Genomic DNA, 27,061 nt, shown 5'->3' with positions numbered 1-27,061 from the left:
CTGCACACAACACCCCATAATGACAACGTAAAAAAAGTTTACTCGAGGTTTTTGCAAATTTATTAAAAATAAAAAAACTGAGAAATCCCATGTCCATAAGTATTCACAGCCTTTGCTCAATACTTTGTCGATGCACCTTTGGCAGCAATTCCAGCCTCAAGTCTTGTTGAATATGATGCCATAAGCTTGGCACACCTATCCTTGGCCAGTGTCGCCCATTCCTCTTTGCAGCACCTCTCAAGCTCCATCAGGTTGGATGGGAAGCGTCGGTGCACAGCCATTTTAAGATCTCTTCAGAGATGTTCAATCGGATTCAAGTCTGGGCTCTGGCTGGGCCACTCAAGGACATTCACAGAGTTTTCCTGAAGCCACTCCTTTGATACCTTGGCTGTGTGCTTAGGGTCGTTGTCCTGCTGAAAGATGAACCGTCGCCCCAGTCTGAGGTCAAGAGCGCTCTGGAGCAGGTTTTCATCCAGGATGTCTCTGTACATTGCTGCAGTCATCTTTCCCTTTATCCTGACTAGTCTCCCAGTCCCTGCCGCTGAAAAACATCCCCACAGCATGATGCTGCCACCACCATGCTTCACTGTAGGGATGGTATTGGCCTGGTGATGAGCGGTGCCTAGTTTCCTCCAAAGATGACGCCTGGCATTCACACCAAAGAGTTCAATCTTTGTCTCATCAGACCAGAGAATTTTCTTTCTCATGGTCTGAGAGTCCTTCAGGTGCCTTTTGGCAAACTCCAGACGGGCTGCCATGTGCCTTCCGTCTAGCCACTCTACCATACAGGCCTGATTGGTGGATTGCTGCAGAGATGGTTGTCCTTCTGGAAGGTTCTCCTCTCTCCACAGAGGACCTCTGGAGCTCTGACAGAGTGACCATTGAGTTCTTGGTCACCTCCCTGACTAAGGCCCTTCCCCGCCAATCGCTCAGTTTAGATGGCCGTCCAGTTCTAGGAAGAGTCCTGGTGGTTTCGAACTTCTTCCACTTATGGATGATGGAGGCCACTGTGCTCATTGGGACCTTCAAAGCAGCAAAAAGGATGCTTGGTTTGTGCTCTGACATGAACTGTCAACTGTGGGACCTTATATAGACAGGTGTGTGCCTTTCCAAATCATGTCCAGTCAACTGAATTTACCACAGGTGGACTCCAATGAAGCTGCAGAAACATCTCAAGGATGATCAGGGGAAATGGGATGCACCTGAGGCTGCAAAAGGCTGTGAATACTTAAGTACATGTGCTTTCTCAATTTTTTTATTTTTAATAAATTTGCAAAAACCTCAAGTAAACTTTTTTCACATTGTCATTATGGGGTGTTGTGTGTAAAATTCTGAGGAAAAAAATGAATTTAATCCATTTTGGAATAAGGCTGTAACATAACAAAATGTGGAAAAAGTGATGCGCTGTGTATACTTTCCGGATGCACTGTACATAAACATACACACACACACACACACATCAAAACAGTATTTGCAAACAAGGTGCTAAACATCGTTACCTCAAAATCCCGCCGACTATGCCAATTGTTTTGTCTTGGATAGTTCTATATTCCTCTACTTTCTCCTTTTGTATTATTCATGTTGAGCCTTTGTCAGAATGCCTCAAATCCCACAGACTTACCACTGTTTATAAGGTATTATTGTATATAACTTCTCCCTACCTTCCCTTCTACATTTATAACCTCAGGCAATTAGGTGTAGTAAAAGATACGCAGTAGTTAAGTTACACTTTAAATAATGTATTATTGATAATATTCATAAATAATAACAATAAGCAAAGTACAAGTGAATATTGGCAATCGTACATCCTGATAAATGCTGATGTGGAGTTTCAGGCAGCACACAGACTTGTTTCTTACTTAAAATGTATTTAGTTAAGGCATCATTGTTGATAAATTTTCTTCAGAACATGCGACATGCCTGTATCAATATGGCTGCCGATTTGTGCTTCTCTCTGTAGTCGTTTTTCAGTCCATGGTGCGTGAGATGCTCCTTCCTGAGATGGAGGGGTTTCAACTTCAGGCTCGCCCTACTGAATGCTCGCTCCATCACTAACGAGGCCTCGCTGATCAAAGACCGCATCTCCTAGAAGGAAGTGGACAAGTTTCTAATTACAACCTGGCAACACCCTGGTGAATTTTCAAATTTAAATATGCTGACTCCTCCTGACTACACCCACATATCTAAACCCAGGTTAACAGGAAAAAGAGGTGGCCTTGCTATGGTTTACAGATCTACCTTAACAATGAAGGGAGTCTCCTTTTTTGAATATATTGCTGTGAGGCTGGTTTCCTCCCCTGCCGTGCTGCTGCTATTAGTTCATTGCCCTCCCAAATCTGTGGTGATTTTTTTTGTACTCTCATCTCTTTGCCCTGCTGTAATTGTACTTGGTGACTTTAATTTAACTTTAACTGCTCTCTCACTTGTGAGTTCATCTCAACTTCAGAATGTCTTAACTTGACACAGCGTGTTGATTTCCCCTTTCATATTCAGGGTCATATTCTTGATTTGCTTTGTTCAAATGGCTTGAATCATGTCTCTATCTCAGGTTCACTCTCTGGCATTTCTGATCATAATCTTATTGAATGTAACTTTAGCCATTATTACCACTACTTCTGTTGAGAAAAGGTCTCCTATCGCAACATTAGGTCTGTTAATTCTGATTTGTTTGCTGTTGCCCTGCTCTGTTCATCTCTTTCTGGCCTACATAGTCTTTCCTATCCTGACAGTATGGTTTCCCTTTATAACAACTGTGTTTCCCAACTGCTAGATAACTTTGCTCCCTTAAGGACTCGGCAGGTTCCGGCCACCCGCTCCTGTCCCTGGTACACCCATGAGGTCAGAGCTATGAAAGCCATTAGCCGGCGTCTGGAGCATCTTTATGAGAATACAGGCCTATTAGTTCACTCACAGCTTTATGCTGACCACATACTTAAATACAGGGGTGTCCTTAACTCTGTTCACTCCAACTATTATTCCTCTCTCATAAATGGTGCTAAGTCTAGGCCTAGAACTCATTTTAGGACTGTTAATAAATTCATCCAACCCCTCCACTACCAGGCCCCAGTACAGCTGAACAGTGTCTGGCTTTGTTACATTTCTTTGATACCAAAATTGATCAAATCTATCACAATTTCCCCTCCACATCTCAGTTATTCGCTCATTCCGATCTGCCATCTCCATCATCAAGACCCACTTGTTTCTCACCTGCTGACTCTCTCGTCATCTCTGAACTTATTAATAAGTCTAAGTCCTCCTACTCTCCTAAGTCTGTTCTAACCCCTACTCTCTCTTCTGTTTCCTTTTCCGGTGTCCTTTTGGTGGTGGCGCAACATCTACTCTAAGTACATGATGTTCCAACAATGATGGATGGATTAAAAGCCAGAAGTCTGTATGACCATCAGCATCAAGTGACTCCGTGAGAACCCTAAATACAAAGAGGACTATTTCATTTATGTTAGGCAGAAAGCCCAGAGGGGACTGGGTGGTCTTGTGGCCTGGAACCCCTACAGATTTTATTTTTTTCTCCAGCTCTCTGGAGTTTTTTTTGTTTTTTCTGTCCACCCTGGCCATTGGACCTTACTCCTTTTCTATGTTCACTAATGTTGTCTTATTTTAATTTCTTATTTTGTCTTTTATTTTTCTTTTTTTCATTATGTAAAGCACTTTGAGCTACTTTTTGTATGAAAATGTGCTATAGAAATAAATGTTGTTGTTGTTGTACTGTCTGCTTGATTCTGCCCGTACTCCTCTGCTCATCCATAATTAGTATTCCTGTTGCCTTATTGATAAATGCATGTTTCATTTTAGGTTCTGTCCTTACTGCCCTCAAAACATCTGCAGTGACCCCAATCCTTCATAAACCTGACTTGGATCCTGCTTATTTCTCCAGTTACAGGCCTCTCTCTAATCTCCCTTTTTTGCCTAAGGTGATGGAACGTGTGGTTACTACTCAACTCCATGTCTTTCTTCTAGTCAATAGACTCTATGAGCCTTTTCAGTCTGGCTTTTGCACATAGCCCAGCATGGAGACAGCTCTTCTCCATGTAGTTAATGATCTTCTCCAGTCTGCAGATTTCAGTTCATTTAATTTTCTCCTCCTTCTTGACTATATGTAGCATTTGACACTGTTAATCATGAAATCCTCTTCTCACGTCTCTCCACTGTAGGGATCTCTGGCTTAGCCCTTCAATGGTTCACATCTTATCTTTCTAATAGGCAACAATTTGTCACACTCAGCCAATATCAATCCTTCATCTCATCTGTGCTGCATGGTGTCCCTCAGGGTTCAGTCCTCGGGCCATCACGCTTTCTACATTACATCCTTCCTTTGGGTCAGATTATTCGTAGACATGGCTTTAACTTCCACTGCTATGCAGATGATATTCAGTTATATCTTAGGACAGACTCGCCTCCCAGCACACTCACTGACTGCATCACAGATCTTAAACAGTAGGTGGAAAATCTCTTTCTCAAACTTAATGCCAGTAAAACTGAGGTGTTACTGGTAGGCCCAAACTCCCAACTTTCTAAGGCATCCAACTTCTTTGTTTCTGTTGATGTCAAACCTGCCTCTGTTGTCAGAAATCTTGATGTTTTGTTTGATTCATCAGTTAACTTTGAGCTACACATTAGGTCTCTGTCCAAATTTCATTCTGTCATCTCTGTCACATTGCTCGCCTCCCTTCATTTTTGTCCTTTAATGATGCTCAAACTTTGGTTCATTGATTCATAATGTCTCATATATATTACTGTAATTCCCTCTTCATCGGCCTCCCTGCAAAATCTACACAGAGGCTACAGTACATTCAGAACTCCATCAGCCACACAAAGAGTTCTGCTTATAACTCCCCTGGTCTCTCCCAGCTCCACTGCTTACCAGTTCTGTCAAGGATTAAATTCAAGATTCTGCTTCTCACCTTCAAAGCTCTACATAACCTTACCCCCCTCTACCGCCATGCACTCCTTGTTGCTCTCTCAGGTCCTCGAGCAGTCATCTCCTTGTTGTCCCCCCACACCAAACTCTCCACCCTGGGAGGAAGGTCTTTCAGTGTTATGGCCCTTCAACTCTGGAACTCTCTTCCTCAGTCTCACCAAGATTGCTCCTCTTTCTCCACCTTTAAATCTCAACTTAAAACCTTCCTCTTTGACAAACTTTTGCCTTCTGTGTGATCTTTTTTTTTTCTCCCCCTCAGTATGTAATGCGACCTTGGGTTTGTGAAAGGCGCTCTATAAATTCAACTTATTTATTTATTTAATATTATACAGTAATTATTTCTTGTACCTCTGACTACAAACTACCTTGGAATGTACTAAGTGCCTTTTTGCCTTTTATTCCGTGTGTGTAATAACTTTTTTCCTGAACTGTTGTGATTTGTTCCTTTTTAAAATTTTCACCAGAATTTTTAAACAAATACTTGAAAGTGTACTTTCCCATCTCTGACCCTCTGTAGCCCACCAGTCCTTTTCTCTCTCCTTTGTGTCCAACCTCTTATACAACTCATCATACACCTTTTCTTTAGCCTTTGCCACCTCTCTCTTCACCTTGTGCCTTATCTCCTTGTACTCTTGTCTACTTTCTGCATCTCTCTGACTATCCCTCTTCTTCTTATTTGCCATCCTCTTCCTCTGTAAACTCACCTGCATTTCCTCATTCCACTGCCAGGTTTCCTTTTCCTCCTTCCTCTGTCCAGATGTCACACCAAGCACCCTTCTAGTTGTCACCCTTACCACATCTGCTGTAGTTGCCCAACTGTCTGGTAATTCTTCACTACCACCCAGTGTCTGTCTCACCTCCTCCCTGAACTCAACCTTGCAGTCTTCCTTTTTCAACTTCCACCATTTAATCCTTGGCTCTGCCCTAACTCTCTTCCTCTTCTTGATCTCCAATGTCATCCTACAGACCACCATCCTCTGCTGCTTAACTACACTTTCCCCTGCCACCACTTTGCAGTTTTTAATCTCCTTCAGATTGACTCTTCTGCATAGGATGTAATCTACCTGTGTGTATCTTCTTCCACTCTTGTATGTCACACTATATTCCTCCCTGTTCTTAAAATACGTATTCACCACAGCCGTGTCCATCCTTTTCACAAAATCCACTATCCTCTGACCTTCTTCATTCCTCTCCTTGACACCATACCTACCCATCACCTCTTCGTCTCCTCTGTTCCCTTCACCAAAATGTCCATTGAAATCCTCTCCAATCACCACTTTCTGTCTCTTGGGTGCACTGTCCATCACTTCATCCAACTCACTCCAAAAATCTTCTTTCTCACCCATTGCACACCCAACTTGCGGTGAAAATGCACTAACAACATTCATCATCACACCTCCAATTTCCAGCTTCATAATCATTACTCTGTCTGACACTCTTTTCACCTCCAAAACACTCTTGACATGCTGTTCCTTCAGAATAACTCCTACTCCATTTCTCCTCCCATCCACACCATGATAGAACAATTTGAATCCACCTCTGATCCACCTGGCCTTACTCTCCTTCCATTTAGTCTCTTCACGCACAATATATCAACCTTCCTTCCCTCCATCATATCTGCTAACTCTCTCCCCTTACCAGTCATACTGACAACATTCAAAGCTCCTACCCTCAGTTTCACTCTCTGGACATTATAAAACCCTCTTCTTCTCCTTCTTCATCCAACAGTAGCCCAATTTCCACCAGCACCCTGTTGGCTAACAGTACTGGTGGCAGTCGTTGTTAACTCAGGGCTCAACCAATTCGGTATGGAATTTTGTATTGTTGTCCGCATATTGATTCGGCAAAATTTTACACCTGATGCCCTTCCTGACGTAACCCTTCCCCATTAATCCGGGCTTGGGACCGGTACGAGGAAACACACTGATTTGTGCATCCCCTGTGGCTGGGTTTATATTATACAGTATTATATAGTATATTCCTTAATATCATTAAATACATCACACTTCGCATCTATAAGCTTCTAAACCAAATTCTTTCTAATTTGTTTTTGTTCAGGAGATAAGTTTCTTGTTTCCACCTTCAGCAGCCATATTCCTCCATACACATAGCTTGTACTGATGTGAGAGCCGTATGTCTCCAGTATAGCCCTACATTGCTCATCCTTCTCTTTTTGGCCTTTGATTGACTCGAGTTTCTTCAGGTCAGATATTACAGAGTCGTGGAGAAATAAACCTCTACAGTTGAAAGCGTAGGTTGCTATTGGTAAAAAGCGTAATTTCCATCCACACAGGTAAGGTTTGTCTTCTTTGGTGCTTTCAAATGCTGTTCCTTTCCTGCATGATTTAATTTCATGATAAATCCAGAATCTACCATTTGTAATCAGATCACCAGCTGATACTTGCTAAGAGTGTGATTCGAAACTTCTGTAATTTCCCATGGCTGCATTGAATTATGTTCAGATCGGTATTTGGCAGGAAATGTGACTCTGATCTTTTTTGAATAAGATCTTCTGAGCTCTTAGAAAGGAGGGCCATTTTAGCAAAACTGGAAATAATTTGAACCGATGACCGACACCACACAGAACTTCACTTTAGTAAATCAGATAGGACAGTCAATTTAAAGCAATACTCCATCCAAAAATTATACATACTGTATATTTTAAAGTGTTACTTACCCCATATAGTTTGTATTAGTGCCTGAGAAAAATGAATCAAATGTGTTTGTGGAGCAATTACATACTGAATATTCAGACTTAACAGGGCCTTATGGTGACCAATTATGGGCATTGCCAAATGAGGTGAAAAACGTCCATGGGGAAAAAAGAAAAAAAATTCTCACATAACTTGTGCTGCATAATCCACCTCTCCATATCCATTATATGGTCAAAATGTGTGCATTTTTGCTAAAATACTATTAACAGTTACTTTCAGGAAAGGCGTCATTCATAGTAAACGGGAAAGATGTAATTCCCACAATGCTGTGCATGTGTCACAGTGTAACAGAAATATAAAGGGTACACAATGGGCAAAAAGATTAGGGCCTTGCCACGACTGTTTGCATATGTCTGAGTCTGAAAGATCAGTAGCTGGGTGCTAGAGATCAGGGGCTTAAGCTAAAGCAGCCCCCACTTCCTGACACCACTGTCCATTTCTAAACCCATCCTGTGTTTTTATCAGTTAGGGCAGCTGTGCCTTTCTCATGTTATCAGTTACTGTAAATACTTGCGTTTAAGTTCTCCTGCGGATAAGTTGGGGCTTGATTTTACCATATAATTTCCATTTTTTAATAATGTTGGTCGTATAAGTCGAAAACGGAAGACTCACACTGTTAGTCCAATTGATTACGATATGCTAACGCCCACCTGAAAGAGTAACCACGGAGCACACAGCCTTTTTATTTCTATGTATTGTGCCTATGTGACCACACGGTAATACCTGAACTATACCGAAGCAACATTTGCACTGTTTTGTGTTTTTTGTATCTCACCCCCTCATACACCTTTATCGTAAGAGCATCCCTTATCTACGATGGAGCGTTCAATCAGAAGAAAATTTGAAGCTTGTTTTAAATTAAAAGTAGTTGAAGTGGTGAAGGAAATTGGTAACTGTGCTGCTGCAATGAAATTCGATGCGTCTGAGAAACTGATGTGAGATTGGAGGAGGTGAGAAGATGTAAAAAAAAAAAAAAAACTTTAGTGTCACATTTTTGAGTGGGCATATACAGTAAGTCAGGGTCTGATATTATGATCGAGTTTCAAGACCTGACTTATACGCGAGTATATACAGCAGTTCAAACACCATTTAGCTGCATGTTGATCACATCTGTTCTTTACAGTAAGAATCTGTTCAATCAATTCAGTTTTATTTTTGATTACCTAATTGCTTTCCATTTCCACTTATTTCCAGAGAAATGACTTTTTTGGGACTCTATTAGTTAACTGACCTTAAGTACCAGGAGATGAAACTGCTGTTTGTGGTCACGCGTTCTGCCTGGCGTTTGACTTGCATTGGGCATCCGAACGGCTGTCAGACAAGTAAAAGAGGAAAATATACAAGTTCAAATATGCGAACACACCTAACCCACTAACCAAATATGCTAGCACACCTAAATGTTACACAATGTATACATTTTTCCTACTTGTTAGCAAAAATCCTCCAAAAATGTGCCTAAGCATGGGTGTGTGCATGAGCCCTGCAGTTCTATATATGCACCCAGTGTTAACAGGATAGGCTGTCATTTCACCTTACCCTTATTGAACTGTGGTTCAGAAATTAACTTTCAGAGGGGACATGTTGAGCAGAACAACAGAGTGGAGTAATGCTCAGTGTTGCTACCTCTCAACTCCAGAGTCCTGGGCTCAAATTATGAGTCAATGTGAAGTTTACATGTTCTCCCCATGGCCATTAGGGGATTTTTCTTGAGCACCACGGTGTTGCTTCCACAGCCCAAAGATGTGTTAGGTTCTTGATCAGTTTTAAATAGGCAGAATATGAATGAGTCTGCGTGTTTGTGTGAGTGTGCTGTTGAAAGGACTGACATGCGCCGGACATTTTAAATTAGACATATGAGTTAGAAAATGGACAGATGGATATTTTACACTCAGCGTGTATTCGATCCTTTCAGAACTTCTGACATTCCAGAGCTTTATGTGGTAGGCCACATTTTTTGCCTGTGCAAAGAATAGACAAGCTTATATGTCTGAAAAGTAATACTCTTTCCTTTTTTCTTTCGTATTTCCCCCAATTTTCTGTCTTTAGTGTTGTCTCCGACATCTTCTCAGGGTACGAACAAGCAGAATGACTCCTTCAGAAGCGCTGTCTTCCTGATGTTCAGAATTGCTGCTGTTTCACTTATTATTATATAGTAAAGGTCAATTAGGGCGTTCACCTTTTACAAAGTTGGTTGTAATGTCATTACCACTGAAATAACTGTGGTATTTTTTGATTTAGAAAACTTTGTTTTACTGCAACAAGTTTGACTACCTTATTTTTTTTTCCACCCCACAAGCATGACTGAAAATGAAACCTTTAATGAGAAGGAGATGATGAGGAAATAATTAACAGACAGGCATTTTCCTATGTAATGTCATTATACTGTAAATACTGTAGCTGTGTAGCAGGTTTGTACATTATGTTCAAAGAGAGTTGCATAAAAATCTTTCCTTAAGTAATATTAAATTCATATACAATAAGTTTATTCTTCTCTGAATGACTTACTCTGTCCATATTGTAAAAGATGACAAAGAAAAGATAAAGGTTTGGAGCAACACTGCAATCTCATACATTGTATAAACAAAAATAATAACTGCTTTTCAGCAAAAGAACATCTTTGTAGACACAAGTCTGAGATTAGACAGTCTAAGATGGTGACACTTCCAGTTAAATACCAGCCAGGCAGGAAGAGGCAGGTCCAGGTGGATGGACATCAGAAGTGATGTCAGAAGTGGTAAGACAGCCAATCAGTCAGCCTGCACAAGGAGGAAGACAAAGGTAATAGAATTCAGAGCCACCGTGTTGATCAGTGGTGAATTACCACCACCACCGCCTTTAAGCTGTCCTCAAAGCACATGTGTATGACAGTATGCATTGTAAGATATATGTCTGAAGAGAGAAAAGGAGTCCAGGCTGCAGGGGAAACTCTCTTCAATATTCAAAAGAGAATGAGAGAAAAGCTGCCAAACAGAGCAGTCAATGAGTGCCTGTTGTGCAGAGCCTGAGTCTAAACACGTCGCTCGCGGGCTACTGGTAGCTCGCCACCCCTTTCCAAGTAGCTCGCTAAACGGTTAATGAATCCTACATAAATTTGAAAACTTGATTAGTCAAATTAGGGGTGGATGATCTTTCCAAAAAATCATATCACGATCCTTTTAACACAAAATCACGATCCACAATCTGAATTGCATTCTGTCTTTTCAATGTGGCATACACTTAAGAGAATATCCGGACTCAAACTCATCAAGACCTAAGTAACACTTTATTTTAAATATCAAACAAATTTGAATTCAGTTGTTTTCTCATTTGCTAGCTAAGCGGACTTAAGGAACACGCCCCGAAGATGACGAATGAGTGACTAAGGCCCCCCCACTTTGGCCCGTTGCGTATTTCTCAGATTCACGCAAATACATCGGTACCGCAAGCTAACTATGATACACAGTGAAATCAACGGGAATGTTCAAACAAATTATAGAAAAAAACCCGATCTAAATCTTTTAAGTAGATCTCTCGTGAAAAGCAGACAGACATACAGACAGGGAGACATTGGATTTTATATATTATATATTAGTAAACCTTCAAAATGATGTGCGGTTAAAGTCTTAACAGCATTCTCAGCATTTCTGGAGCTTAGTAGAGCCTGATAACTATAAGAATCTTCACCAAGCAGCTCTGAAAATGTCTGCTTTGTTTGGGTCTCCACACCTCTGTGAGTCTGACATGAATGTCATGAAGTCAAAGTTCAGAACAAGACTGACAGACGAACATTGAAATGACTCCAGAAGAGTGAACCTCAGTGGCTCCACTCCACCATACGCCTCAGTGCCAGTCATCTGACTAACTAAACAACACATCACACATGCAACTGGACCTGTGAATAAAGTGACACAGTGACATGTGACAAAATGACAAATGAATTTAGAACTGTGGATTTAGAATTGCATTGTTTTGTTTTGACAGCATTCATGTTTTAATTCAGTAGTGTGAGATACGCTAGAAAATGCATACAGACATACAAAATGCATTTGCAGGTGAACTAAATACTTTTTGTGATGTTTTAATGCAAAACGTGAGTTGTGGACACCAACATTTTGTAAATGTTCAGGCAAAACAAGCTTTTTCAGTTCGTTTGGGTTGAAATAAGCTACGAGAATAAATGTTAGAACACAGGAGGAGCTCTCGGCCATTTTCATTTTGTAAAAGCAGGTCTCAGGGGAAAAAACGTTGGAGACCCCTGGTCTAAGCTATTGTAGCCCGGTGAGAGAAGTGCTTCATTTTAGGAAGGTCCATCCTTTATAGAAGCTGGTCTAACCATAAAGGCCATCATCCGGTGTGGAAAACCTTCAAGTAAGGACGGGGCTAGAAGAGGCAGGGTTTGTGGAGATGGGGAGAAAATGATATCTTGAATCTTCCAGGGTGTTCTCCACCATTCTAAAGGCAGAAACAGAAAAGTGGTTTCCAACTGTTTTGCTCCCTTATTTGTTCTCCCCAACCACCATTCCTTACTCTGTTAGAGGCTGATAAACTCTAACCTGAGTTGTGTGTTTGAGAATGTACATCATATCTCCGTAGTCACGGGTTTCAATCCTAGTCAGGTGACTGTCCGTGTTGAAGGTACTGACACAGAATACATGGATATTTCTGAAAATGCGATGGGCATTTTGCTGGAGAGCCAACTCTTCTGCAGGGGTTAGGTCTGGACCGCGTGGACCTCCACCTGTTTTTTGCTTGTCTGCCTTCTTATTAGCTTTAAAATTAATGTTCTTTACATTATATATGATTATTTATGTCAACAATTCTTTAAATAGTTATATACCAATATATACCAGTTTGAAGTATATTCTTGTACTTCTCTTTAAAATGTTCCCGTGTTCTCCTTGTGCTCATGTTTGATCTGGAATTATGACATATTAAGTAATAATTAATCTGACACATAGGAAATGAAACGCTGCATTCAGTAAGTACAATGCACACGCATTTAATTTGTCAGCCACTTTTTGTCGGCTGTCTTTTCTGGTTTGGGTTGCTTTTGCAGTGTTACCCCTTGTTCATATTAAATCTTGAAATTCTTCATGTCCTTCGAATAAAAGGTCTTGCTCCGCTTGTGTGAAAAAAAAAATGCGCCTGTTCTTTTGTCATTTTGTTACAGCCTATCAAAGACTTGCTGATCATGTTTTCTAGACTCGATATAAATGGGCTTTTCAATCAGCGCGGGCGCGTGCATTCATCTCAGATGATTAGATCCAGCTCGACTAATCTACTACATGGCTGCGTTTGAAAAACTGACTTATCCCGGATGAGTTTCACTGGTTTTAACTCATCCAAGCTGAGGCATCTGATCACAGATGATTTAAGCGACGTACGAAAAATACTCCCGTGGTCTGGTGGGGGAGGCATTGTTGCTTTATGCAGATCATGTTTTCCTATTTGCCTTACCTGATTGTGACCTTCAGCACAAATTTGAGCAAGTAACTGGGATGAGGATCAGCTCCTCCAAGTCTCTTCCAGGGAAAGTGGTTTCAAAAAGTGATGATGATGATGATGGTGATGAAGATGACCATGAAAAGTAAAGAGAACTAAAACATATGTGACAACGGTACTATTTCTTTATAAGAGCACAAATATTGGTAGACGTCAGATGCCTTATTCTATGTTCATTTGGCGCAGGCCCAAAACATGTGGCTTAGTAAGGCTGGGGCTCGATTGCAACGTTCGCAGGTTGGATCTTGCCCTGGAAACATTTTGGACAATTTTAAATGAGACAAATGCGCTCGATATATAATGTTAAGTTAAGAATAATTGAATGATTTGCATATATGGAGCCTGAGTGAATTTTCTTCATTGCTACCTTCCACTGTTTTTTCTGATATGTTGAGTGAGAGATCCTTTTCTCACTGTACTCTGGGATCTTTCAAAGGGAGGGACTGTAAAATAGATTTATATATTACAGAAATGCTGTCTGAGTCCTCAAGACTGAGCAATATTTTTTCCAGCATAGAGGTAGGTGGGAGATGAGGAAAATTGGGCAGATTCTGTTTAACAAAGTTTCTAATTTGAAGGCAGTGAAAGAAATGTGATGGTGGAAAGCTAAATTTGGAGTGTAATTGTTCATAGGATTCAAAGATGTTGTCTATGTACAGATCTCTAAATGATTTAATCGCAAATGTTTTCCAGACATTAAAAACTGTGTATGTTTGAGAGGGCAGAAAAAGGTGGTTCTCGTGCAGAGGTGCCATAGATAGAAGCTTCTCTATCTTAAAATACTTCCTACATTGCTTCCATATTCTGAGTGAGTGAAGCACAATTGGGTTGTTAGTATATTGGCGATAACTTGAATTTATTGGGGTACAAAGCAAGGAATATAAAGAAGTATTGAAGGATTTTATTTCTATTGTAGACCAAGCCTGCATATGTTCATCTATTTGTGTCCATGTCCAGGTTTTTATAGTTTGTATGTTTGCTGCCTAGTAATAAAATTGAAAGTTTGGTAGAGCCATGCCACTTGCTGCCTTAGGTCTTTGTAGGGTCGCTCTTTGGATATGTGGATGTTTTGAATTGCATATAAATGAGGTTATGGTTGAATCTAATTTCTTAAAAAAAATTTATTGATGTATATTGGAATGTTTTGAAATATAAAAAAGAAGCTTAGGAACGATATTCATCTTAACAATGTTAATTCTTCCAGCTAAAGTGAGATGAAGGGTTGACCATCTATGCAAGTCTTGCTTTTCCATAGAGATGGCAAAATTTTGTTGATAAAGAGCTTTATGTTTACTTGTGATGTTTACCCCTCGGTATTTAAACTGATCTATGATGATAAAAGGGAACATGTCCAATCTGATATTGTGTGCTTGAGAATTCACTGGGAAGAGCACACGTTTAGTCAAATTAATTCTGAGACGAGAAATCTTTTGAAATTCTGTTAGTGCTGTTAGGACTGCAGGCACAGTATTTTGTGGGTCTGATATATACATTACCATATCATCTGCATAGAGAGTCATTTTCTGTTCAAGTCCTTCTCTGATAATCCCCTTTATCTCATAAGCATTTTGACAGTGAACTGCCAGTGGCTCAATAGCGATTGCAAAAAGTAGTGGTGACAAGGGGCATCCTTGTCTGGTACCACGTTCTAGTTTAAAGTAGTCTGAATTAATGTTGTTAATACAAACTGAAGCTTCTGGATTGGTATACGGTAGTTTGATCCATGCACAAATGTTTGGGCCAAACCCAAATTTATCCAATGTGGTGGAAAGGTATTTCCATTCAATCATATCAAATACTTTTTCTGCATCAAACAATAATAATATCTCTGGGGTGTTTGACTTTTTGGGTGAATATATTACATTAAACAGGCATCGAAGATTGGAAGCTAATTGTCTGCCTTCAATAAATCCAGTTTGGTCTTGTGATATTACCAAAGGGAGCACTTTCTCCATCCTTCTAGCTATGACTTTGGAGAGTATCTTAGCATCATCATTCAAAAGTGAAACTGGTCTGTATGTTGCACATTGTAATAAGTCTTTAGTTTAGGAGTTTAGGAAAGACGGTGATTAATGCTTGGCGAAAAGTTTGAGGTAGAATTTTATTGTTTAGTGTAGCCGCCAAAGTATAAGGCAAGTTCAAGCATGGATAAAACACGTGCTGAAAGAAATCTCTCAGTCCAAAAGTTCATTTTAAAAATATTTAATGAAAATTAAATGCAAATAATCCACATAAGAATAAAGAAAATAGTTGTTACACACAAAGAATAAAAGGCAAAAAAAAAGGAAAAAATGTACAGGTATCTTCTCTAAACTTAGCTTTTCTTCAGAAACTTGTTATTTCTGTACATAAAAGTTCTTAACTTCTTCTTCTGTATGCTTTAAGCGCAGCACTTAAATAAGCGCTTTGTCTTACATGTTACTTCATACACTCGAAAGGCACGCGGGCACAGTTTAAAGCCATGTGCCCTCTTCACCTTACACATGGCACGGCTGATCACTAACTTAGAATAATGTTTAGTCAGAGCTGTTAGAAATGGCTAGAATATATCAATTCAATTCTACTTATGGGGTTATAGGAAACCTCCCATAGATTATGCATTGTCATTTAGTAAAACATTTATGAATCTTATTGAACTAGGAAGTGGCTCTTACAGTCTCTAGCTTCTGTAAATGTTGCTAATAAAAGGGGAGCTAGCTGAGTTGAGAATATTCTATAAAATTCACTATGGTAGCCATCTGCTGCTTTCCCACTCTGAAGTGAGTTTATAGCTTCTAGTAATTCTGATTTATCCAATTCCTCTGTGCTAAGAGTATCTATTTGTTGTATCTGTAATGCATCCAGAAATGCATTCAATTGTGTGTTGTCTTCTTTAAACTCAGTAGAATATAAGTATTAATAGTACTCTCTAAATGTGTGCATTATATTTTTATGGTCAATGATTTTGTCTCAGTTTGTGTTGGTGATTGCTGGGATTGCATTGTGAACTTCTTGCTTGTGGATTTGTTGAGCTAAGAGCTTATTAGCTTTCTCTCCATGTTCATAGTAATGATGTCTTGATTTAAAAATGAGTTGTTCAGTTTCTTTAGTTGTTAAGAGTTTAGTTCTGAATGCCTTTTCCTATGAAGAGCCTCACTTGGACACATGGCATGTTCTTGATCTATTCCAATTTTTCTGATTAGCTCTGATACCTTCTTGGTTTCCAATTTAATTCTGTGGGAAAGATATGAGATAATCTGTCCTCTTAAGAAGGCCTTCAGGGTTTCCCAGAGTATTCCTGCAGAAACCTCAGAGGATGTATTTGTCTGGATTTGTTTGGATATAAATTCTGTACAGTTCTAGTCTGCTCATAAAAGTGGGTTAAGATGCCATCTGCGAGATGAGTATGTGGGGCATAATGATTTTAGCTCCATGATCAAAGTAGCATGGTCAGAAATAACAATTGCATCGTACTTACAAAATTTAATAGTAGGCAAGAAATTCTTATCTATAAAGAAATAATCAATTCTTGAGTAGCAATGATGCACTGGTGAGTAGAAGGAGTATGCTCTTGAATTTGGGTTTAGAACTCTCCAGGGGTCTGATAAGTTGTGGTCAGTTACAAACTGTTTAATTGTCTTTGCGGTGTTAGATGTCATCGCCCCTATGGCAGGAGACCTATCTAGGTCTGGATATAAAACACAATAAAGTCCCCAGCCATTATAATTTTATGAGTGTTCACATTGGGAATGGATGCAAATACGTTTTGGATGAAGTGCCTATCATTAACATTGGATGCATAAACATTTACAGTTAAATAAGTTGCCCATGACATTCACATATCTCCCTTCAGGATCAGATATTATGTCTGCTACTGCAAATTAGACTGTTCTATGTATAAGAATTCCCACACCTCTAGTTTTCTTTGTAAACCTGGAATGGAATATTTGGCCAGTCTAGTCTTTGTGCAGCCAAGCATGGAATTTTATAGAATAAAAAAAAATATTCTTCACAAAATGGATTCTAATCACAATGAAGCCTTGTAGAACTCAAACACAAAAAGGAATAGCGTGTGACAAAGGCAATCCATGTCAAACAATTTCTGAATATGAAAGAAAGACTGGTCAGAAAATTAGGAAGAAGGTCAAAACTGCAAGATATACAAAAGGCACAAGCAGAGCAAAACACAAATAACTCACCAACTCCGGAGTGCATTCACAAGGGACCGCCAGGAACTGTGGGAGACCTGCCAGATTTGTAAGGGGAATCGCTGTTTCTGGGGGTGATTGGCAGGTTGCCCCATTTTTTTGGGGACAACCCACAAAACACATGGAACATAACAAAAGCAGTTTATATACAAAGGGAAAACAAAAAATAAAGAATGATGCACATAATTAACAGTAATAAAAATCAAAATTTACAAGAAACATGAAACATGAATCAACTCTGGCCGGCCTGCATGTAGAAAAAGTGTTGTCCTTTCCACATGCTGTGACCGAAATGTTTGCAAATCCCATTACATGAAAGTCTGCAATGTACTCTTTTATCACGTCTTAATTGTTTGATTTGTAATTTTAAACTGTGGATCAGAGGGGTAAATCAAGGGAAAACATTATGCAGTGCACTGTACTCTTTGCATTATGTGTACTATTATTATTAAGCAACAGAAAAAAACTGAGAACATGTTTATATATCAATCACAATGAATGCTGCATGCATATAAGGTTTAGTCAGACTGTCCCATCACTAATAATCGGCTTTGTGCTCCTCTTAATAAAGTGATAGGCTGGCACAGACTTTGGACGTACATCCACAGGAATGACAAAAGTGATGATGATGGGTGACAACATAGCATTAGGGGTGTTGCTAGAAGGTGAAAAACCTGCAGAGCACTTCATATACCCATGGAGCAGGTCAACTTGAGATAACAAGTGAGGCAGGGAAATACAATAGAGAATCGGAATAGTAAGTAGTGCCTCTACAAGCCTCTCCACGATTTGGATGAGCAAAAACATTAAAGTAAGGATTAAGCTGAGGATAACACATGCATGATGTCTGACACGATATATGAATGCAAGTCTTGGATTCTGAAGAGTGTTGACACTGTTAAGTTGAATGTGTTTGAAATGAAGTGCTATAGAAAATAACAAAAATAACTTGGAAGGACACGGTCAACAGTAAGGAGATTAGGATGGTGCTGAACAGGAGACTAGCAGTAGAGGCCAAGATCAAAGTGAGGAACTGTTAATGTTTGGTGAAGGTTAATCCCCTTGGAATTAATAAAGTATCTATCTATCTATCTATCTATCTATCTATCTATCTATCTATCTATCTATCTATCTATCTATCTATCTATCTATCTATCTATCTATCTATCTATCTATCTAGGATGGCAAACTGATAAAGAGAGTAATGGTTGGAAGAGTTGAAGAGACAAAAAAGAAAAGAGTTGGATGATATGCAGGAATGAACCGCAATGGGTATCCAAAGTATGGTACAGTAGAGGATCCTGGTCAAGACAGGAAGAATCCCACCATTAGCCTTGATGGTCAATAAGACAATTCGGAATAAGAACAACGTGCATTGATTTCAGACAGCCCCTTTGCCTAAGCTTTAGTATGACCTCTTCAACTTTTAGAAATGTTTTTAATGATTCTTTATAACTTTAGCTTACACTGGAAGAGTGTAAATTTACGAGTGACCATCAACAGTTACTGTGCATTAAGTCTAATTAGAAAACAAAAGACTACGTCTGATATCAGATTTGAGGAAGTGTTGTTTGTAAAATTCAGACAAATCTGGAAATATACTGATTCTAGGATTTTTAGTATCGTATTTGTGTGTAGTTTCTCCAACAACTCTGTTTCAAAGACATGGAATTTAAGTAACACTGATTGTACAGCGCGTGATGAGATTCAGTCCTACCTCATAGTTACTGCTAATCGAGTTACTCTTGAATCCACCGACACTGTACTACTAAATGGTAAAAAAAAACACTCATGTTTTTATTTAAACCTGTGATATTTCTTAAGTTTAAAAAAGAGTTAAGAAAAACAACCTAACAAATGATCCTCAAACCCATTTAATACATACTGCAAATGATTACAGAATTTTAAAGAAAATGAAACTTAAAAAGAGTAAAGACTTACAAAGGTTATGCAATTTGTTACACAAAAAAGTTATGCAAAAGTATTGTTACACTTGTGGTATCTTTCTGAAATGATTACACAAAATCGGAGGAAAAAGATAGGAGTTAAGGAGCAATCAAAAAGCACCAGCACCGTATATATTAACATATATATATGTTAATATATACGGTCCTCTCGAGCATTCCTCCTAACAATACACTTAGTCAAAACACGGCATTGTCCCAGGAGTTTACTTTTCTTACTTAAATTGGCATAAATGACCGTGGTTATACATAACAGTCCCCAAATAATTTTATAATTGAAAAAAATATTTGAGAGCACAAAAGCCACCAATGTGTGTCCATTCTGTGATTTCTTTTGTGTAATATGATGAGAAGCTGTTAATCATCTTGAGTCTGACGACTGCGGTAGGACACAACAGGCAGATTAATATCCCTCACATTTTCAAATTCCAGCTCTTTTCTAAAACTCATTTCTTTCCATTTGCTTATCACTCTTGAGATTGTTTCTTTTGATTCGTGAATATTCAGATTATCAAGGTGTACCTGATAGACTTTTTCCAGGTGGGTTTTCACATCATCCCATGTTATACTAACTGATGTCGTGAGAGGGTCATGCTTGTGCCATTCTGCAAACTCTTTATAATATTTTTTGTAAACAAATTGCCAATAAACAGAAGTGTAGTCTCTGAAAAGTTGACCCCAATTATCATTTAGCAGGCTTTGCACTTCACATCCTTTCTTGTGGTCTTCATGAGGTATGCAGTTGACTGTCTTCTGATATGCTTTTCTCCAAAATTGAAAGTAAAATGTTTGAAGTCTTGTTCTGCTTGAGAGCTGATGATGTTCCGCCTTGTTTCCAATGGCCAGTACTCGATGGTAACTTGAATGATGTTGGTGGTGATTCACATCCAGCTCACATGGTGTCCCACAAAATGGACATTTCTCCCCACAGCCCTTCACAAGGCTCATCATTTTCTTGTGTGGAGGATTGGGCAGACTTCTTACTTTAGAGCTGGGATCCCATTTGTTTGTTTCTTCCATCACTTCCTTCTGTAAAGCTTGTATTGCTTCACGCAGATTTGCAATGAGATGTGATGCATCGCCCACTTTCTTAAACATAATATTGCCTAGGTTTTCTCTCTTTAGGACCATTATCTTTTTCATTTCTTTCATTAGCATGTACAGTAGTTCTTCACCTGTGTTTACTTCCTTTACTTCCTTTGTATCCAGGATTTTCATCAGTTTCTCAGAAAGACTGCTTATTATCTCCTCTAACAATAAAGAAAATTGTGTTTTGCCGTTCAGCTTACTTCTGCAGAATTCCTCTGCCTGCGCCGCCAGCCACTCTTCAGCAAACCAATCGTTGTCCGTGATGTACGCCTTGTAGGCCTCAAAGTCCTCTCCATCATGCAGGCTGACCAGGAGGGACAATTGAAAATTGGTGATGTTTTCAAGAACAACTGGTGCCCACGTCTGTCTCATTTGTTTTAAAATGCGCCTTGAGAGCTGCTTTTGGATCTCGTCTATGAGGGACGGCTTGAGACACAAGTTGTAGAACTGATTTGTCACCTTCTTACTCAGATCTCGTTCATGATACATCTCACTAAATGTTTCCCAGTAAGCATCTTTACTTTCTTGAAGTTTATCTACTACATTATGTTCTCTCATAAACTTGTCATGCATTTCCTGAAAATGATATACTGCTGTTCCACAGATGTGCAGCTTGATGTCCACATGAAACTGGCTGTTAACCAATTTATTGCCTTCCCCTAATTTCTTAATTTGCTTGTCTATTTCTTTAATGACACCTGTGCAGTAACTCTGATCGTAATCTGTGGTCTTATCTATCAAGTCGGCCAGGTACTTGTTACACTTACTTATTAGAGAGTCTGCAGTCTTCTGAACCTTCATGACATGAGCATTAGAGCGCCACGATTTATTCACATGATGACCTTCTTTACTGACTGTTCTCTGGATGTCCTTTTCTTGGAGACCACCTTCAAACCTCATTGAGCCAATTTCTTTATCTGCATTACTGGCTACCATCTCAGTTGTATTTTTATTCCACCATGAATGTGCCTTTCCTTTAATATCTGACACAGTTTGCTTAGTCAATTCCCATGAATTATACAAGTAAGAAGACTTGGTGTTCACATGTTTATCTGTGGCGATGAAATATTTATATTCCATTTGTGAGAGGTGAGATTCCCTCAGTTTTTCCTTTATGTCTTTCCTTTTTGATTCATCGGCCATTAGAGCGTTCTCCATGTCAGCTCTGATGTTGACATGATCTGCTGGCATTTTAAAGGACTTCACATTTTTTTCCCACATCTTCTCAAATTCTTCTTTAAGTTGAATTTCAGTAAGTTCACTTTCCTCCAGTTTACATTTTTGCACCAGCTCATTAACTTTCTGCTCAATCTCTTCTCCATATTTATGAATTAGCTTTTGAAAATCAATAAGACTTTGATGAAGTTTGATGAATTCTTCACATTTCCTCTCAGCATTTCCCTTACATTCCAAGCAAAGTGTCTTAATGTTCACCTCAAAATGATGTTTGTGGCTTTCAATTAGTTCTCTGTTATTAACATCACTGGTGAAATAGTCCTGAAGTTTCTCAAGTCCTTTCAGTTCCTGCTTCCTTGTGAACTCATCAGCCTCATTTTTTAATGCAGGCACTAAATTATCAATCTCGTCACAGTTTTTAATTCTCCGCTCTGCTTCTTCCTTCCACTCTGTGAAGCTTTTCTGAATTTCCCATTTCCATTTGCTGTACTCAGATGAGAGTTTTGAATATGCAACAGCCGCCAGACTGTTCTGAAAACTGAATATGAAATCCTCTGATTTGACCGCATTGCTGAAGTCCTCCATTAAGGTGATGAAGTCTGAGATTGTTAATGGTAATCGTTTCTTTCTTTGTTGTTTAATGTGCTCCACCAGCTCCTGTTTCAGTTCAAACACTTTCTCACTGTACCTGCTACTGACAGATGCCATCGGCGGCGGACTGTGCCACAACCCTGGCATGTATTTCATTGTCTTCTTGATGTCGTAATGAATCACATCAGAAAATTTAGTGTAAGTTTCTTCTTTGTTTTCCTGTTTTGCTGCCATTTGTGTGAGAATATCAAGTTGTTTCAAAAGCTGTGTGACTCCTGACAAATTGAGGACATTGGCGGAGAGGTCAGAGACATTGTGGTGAATGAAGTAAATGCTTCGTTTAATCCCAACTTCCTTCATCCTTATTAAGGCGTGGACAATGATCTGGAGAATATCCTGTATTTCTGAATTGGATTCTGATGACAGATTTACTAAGACAATGTCACTTAGTCCAGTTATCAGTGTCGCCAGTTCATTGTCATGTTCATAATTGTTTGTAACTCTCAATAATTCCTCTGATCTCAGCCCCTCTGTGTCGATCACCATAATGTAATCACATCCAAGCTCAGCTTTCATATGTTGGTCCACACAGATGAGCTGCATGAAAGCCCCCCGTGTGCACCGCCCAGCACTCACTGCAAACTGCAGGCCAAACAAGGTGTTGAGAAGTGTGGACTTACCAGTGCTTTGTAAACCGAGAACTGACAAGACAAAAATTCGAGTGTCAGGATGTGTTTTTATCTGGACTTGTTTTAAAACATCTGACACCCATCTTATGGGAATATTGGAGACATCTCCATCAATGAGTTCAACTGGAAATCCAGAAAGCAACATGTCAGCCGCAGCACTTGGTAATTTAGTTAAGTGTTTCTTCAAGTCAGGATCACTACAATAAAACGAGGCCTCATAAATCTGACCGATTTCACGCAGGAAGTGCTCTAATCCCATGGAGCTCCTGCTCAGCCTGTTAAGTAATTGTTCCTTCTCATGTGTTCCTGTAATTTGAGTCACCAGCTTTTCTTGTATCTTTGGTAGGATTGTTAAGGAAATGGAGTCCAGTTTGAACTTCATCCAGTGCAGAAAGAAGAGTCGCTCGTCATTGGTGCTCCCCAGGAGAGCTTCAATAAACATCTTAATAGCAGGTGAAAGCTCATTTTCCAACTGCTTCTGACGAAGCTCCTTCTTTTTCTGTTCTAATCCCTTAGCGTATTCCAAAGGTGTTTTTTTGCCAGTATTCTTTAATCTTTGATATTCCTTGTCAATTCTAGAGAATTCATGCCAGTGCAGCCCTTGGAAAGGAAATATTTTTTCTTTAAGCTCAACAATCTTATCAGGGTTGAGATCAGAAAGAACTTTGTCAGCGTTTTCTCTTCCAGTCTTGCATGGCGGGTAATCTTCGTCAATGTAAAAGCCCATTTTACGGCAAGCACCAGACATTCCTTCTAAGGTTACGTATCTTCTCTCTGCTTTACATATGGCTGACCAAACAGCAGATACAAACTCCTCATTGTTTTTCTTTCCACGTACTAAAACGTTATCTCTTGTGATTTCACATATTGACTTTAAATGTTTCAGTCTTTTTGTAACTGCTTCTGTTTTGTTACTTGTAATATTTAATAACAAAAAGAAATTTGATTTGGACTTTGAAAGAGTAGCAATCACATTCTCCTCTTTTTCTCCAATATCATCCACAAAGACAAAGATCATTGAGGAAACCTCAGAAAGAAAGCCCACCTGTGTGGACAGCGACTTTGCATCTCCTCTGAGGTTCATCACCACCATTGGCTCCAATAACCGCCCTTCATTTTCCTTTTCTTGTGGTAAATACCAGCTGAGCTCAACAAGGCCACTGGAAATTTTACGTGAAACATCTCCACCTTCCATTTCAGAATGAATATAGAAATTGTGATGACCCTGAGAGCCACAGAGGAGACTGTTGAGGAAGGCCGACTTTGAACGCTGGAGATCCCCCAATCTGATAAATGTGACTGCGAGCATTTGGTGTGTTACGATGTCCTTCTCAATAACAGAAATTTTATTTCCTTCTAATATTTGATACCATTTTTTCCTAATAGCACGTAGTGCCCATTGAAGAATGTAGCTACTGCCATTAAAATTTGGTAACAAGAAGGGCACTGAAATCTGGCACATTGACATTTTCTGCACCAGCTCCTGTCGAACAAAGTGATCAGAACACATAAAAACGGCAACTATAACGTCAAGTGGATTTAAGACAAGTGTGTCCTCTGTATCATCAGAAAGCAGCCAGTCATCTTCGTTTTCTTCATCTTCTAACTGGCCTTTATGTTTTTTAGCACATTGACTTTCTAGGCACTTCAGCTTCAATGCACCTGAATGTACCATCATGAGCTTTTGAATGAAACACCACGGGACCTCTTGAAGTTCTGATGGTTTGTTTGATTGTATTGTTTGTGAGCTGATCTTCTTAATGTGTCTCATGCTGAGTTTCTCATTGCAGTATTCTTCTAAGCCAAGTGTTTCTAAAACTTCATTCGTGTTTACCGAGTGCCCCTTGTGCTCTGGCTGTTTAGACACATCATGACATACCAGCTCTCCGATTTCACACAATTTGCATTTCATTAATTCTGTCTGAGTGATGCTCTGTTTTCTGATTAAGTTTAACTCGTCTTTTAATTCAGCAGAATTTCCAGTATATTTCTCAATTAGCTGTTCAAGAGATGCACACAGTTCAGAGCCCATGTCTTCCATAAGGGTTTGGATCACTGATTCTGCTTCTTTTTTACTATTGTCCAAAAGTTCTTTGTCTTCCAGTGCTATTATGAACACAGATGCTTGTCCTTCTTCTTTGCTCATTCCCCGGAGCTCTTTTATATGGTGTTCTAGTTTGAGGATTTTATCAGTCATTGATTTCCATTTTCTAACACACACATCAGTCTTTAATGGAACCTCACTCTTTAAATTCTCATAGAAGATGGCTGTGATCAGATACTGCAGATGTCCTTCATCTGTCTTGGCCAAAATCTGCTTCAGTCTGATGAGAGCTACAAGAACATTATAGAGGAGCATTTCTGTGATGAGTTCATTTGTAGGAGTGATGTATAAGACTTGTTTTTTGATTCTGGAAATCAGTCGATTTTCATCATCATAAGTGGAAAACTGTTTTCCTTCTTCAATAGTCACATACCTGTTTATATATGATAATATTGTGTTTAAACATGAAAAGGAAGTAGGATTTGAAAAAATGTACTTCTCAACTAAGTTTTGTATTTGCTCAAATAAAGCTACTTTCAGTAAAGAAGGAAAATCTTTTGAGTCCAAACAGCTGACCAGCCTCATGAGGAAGTCCTGAATGGTGTTGTGACAAATAACATTTTGACGCCAGTAGAGATCAGTTTCATCAGATTGATTCATCCATAACTGAAAGTGCACTTTAGTGAATTCAGTGAGAAACTCGACACACTTCTCAGTGAATTGGTCTTCTGACAGTCTGCTCCATATTTCTGCATTTTCAATCAGACTTTGCACCAAATCTTCACAAGTCATTAATTTCTCAAGGTCACTGCTAGTATCCTGCACTCCAGTCTCTTTTTCCCAATATCTTTTTATCATATCTGATACAGCTTCATAATGAATAAAATCATTTTTATGGTTTAAACTTATGATCCTCCACACTGGCACATATTGGTCCAAAGGTCCTCTGTCTATAACTTTCCATGTGCTGCTGGCAGACTGAAGGCCTTTTCTCCAGTCCTCCAAGGCAAGAAAGTGATCTGGGCCTCCTAAGATTTGTAAAGATAATGTGGAGTTTTCTGCAAGTTCTCCATTGTTCAGATGATTAAATTGTTCCTGAAATGCTGATGTATCTGTTGAGAAGTCAACTTCATCTACAATCTCCTTTAACAGCCTTCTTGTTTCTCTGAACTCTTCACTAAACTTTGTGCTTTCCACTTTCACTCCATATATTCCACCAAACGTGTTGCTTGTACTCACATGAGAGCCGTACTTTTCCAGGATATCCTTGCATAGCGTATCGTTGTCTTGCTGACATTTTGTGTTTTCCAGTTTTTTCAGGTCAGCTATCACTGATGGGCAGAGAAGAAGATCAGTCCAGCTGAATGTGCAGGTCGCTACTGGAGTTAAATATTTCTTCCACTCACACATGTATGGTGGGTGTGATTCTTCTACTTTTCTATCATGAACATGGCCATCTTGTCTGTCTACTTCTAGAATCGTGTTCTTGTCCACAATGTTAATTAATTCCTGGTATGTGCTGTATCCTCCATTCTCCAGTAGGACTCTGGCTGATTGCTCTTGACAATGAGAGGTAAAACTTGCACTGATTTCTACTGGTTCTACTATATTGAGCAGTGACCACTTGCATTTTCTGGTAACATCAATCATTGCTGATCGTTTCTTTACAAGATCCTCGGGATTACATGAAAGCAGAACACTCTGAAGTGCCAATCCATCAGCACACATCTCTAGGATGTTATAATCACTAAGCAGTCCGGAACTATCAAATGGAATGAAGGCCTCGCTGTCTGAGCCTTGAGAACACATGACAGATTTTCTGTTGGCTACGTCTGATGAAGAATTCACAGAAATAACCAAACTGGAAGGGAGTTTAGTGGATCTTCTCCGCAGTGTCAGTGGTGATGCTTTAAAGTGTTTGCTTCAGGCTGTGATTAAACAGAAAAAAAGAAAACATACGATTATCCTTCAAATAATAAACACAGATTTAAATTATTAAAAGGAAAGAAGAATGAAACATAGATTGGAAAATTACAGTGAATGATGTATATCAAATTGTAATAATAGTCTGAAGGAGGAACATGAATTATTATATGTGATAACATGCCTTTAGCATGTGGGTGTTTTATCAACGCTAAGAAAACAGTGGAATAGAAATAGCAGCTAGAGATTGAGAATAACTAGTGATGA

At 39.3% G+C, this 27,061-nt stretch overlaps 1 protein-coding gene across 4 annotated transcripts in view; it reads right to left on the bottom strand.

Annotated features, from left to right (window-relative positions):
• LOC114661780 (interferon-induced very large GTPase 1-like) overlaps positions 1-26,794 on the bottom strand; it is a 138,086-nt gene extending 111,292 nt beyond the window's left edge. For 2 of the 4 annotated variants that reach the window (XM_051934700.1, XM_051934699.1), the window contains exon 1: positions 20,458-26,794. In XM_051934700.1, coding sequence (XP_051790660.1) covers positions 20,458-26,680 — 6,223 coding nt within the window. In that variant the 5' untranslated portion in view covers positions 26,681-26,794. The remainder of the gene's footprint in view (positions 1-20,457) is intronic. The other 2 variants (XM_051934701.1, XM_051934702.1) reach the window with 1 other exon arrangement.
• Positions 26,795-27,061: the final 267 nt, after the last annotated feature.

This window comes from Erpetoichthys calabaricus, chromosome 12, assembly GCF_900747795.2.
Source record: "Erpetoichthys calabaricus chromosome 12, fErpCal1.3, whole genome shotgun sequence".
NCBI lineage: Eukaryota > Metazoa > Chordata > Cladistia > Polypteriformes > Polypteridae > Erpetoichthys > Erpetoichthys calabaricus.
The sequence above is the reverse complement of the archived record's forward strand: the minus strand, read 5'-3'. Positions and strand labels throughout refer to the sequence as shown.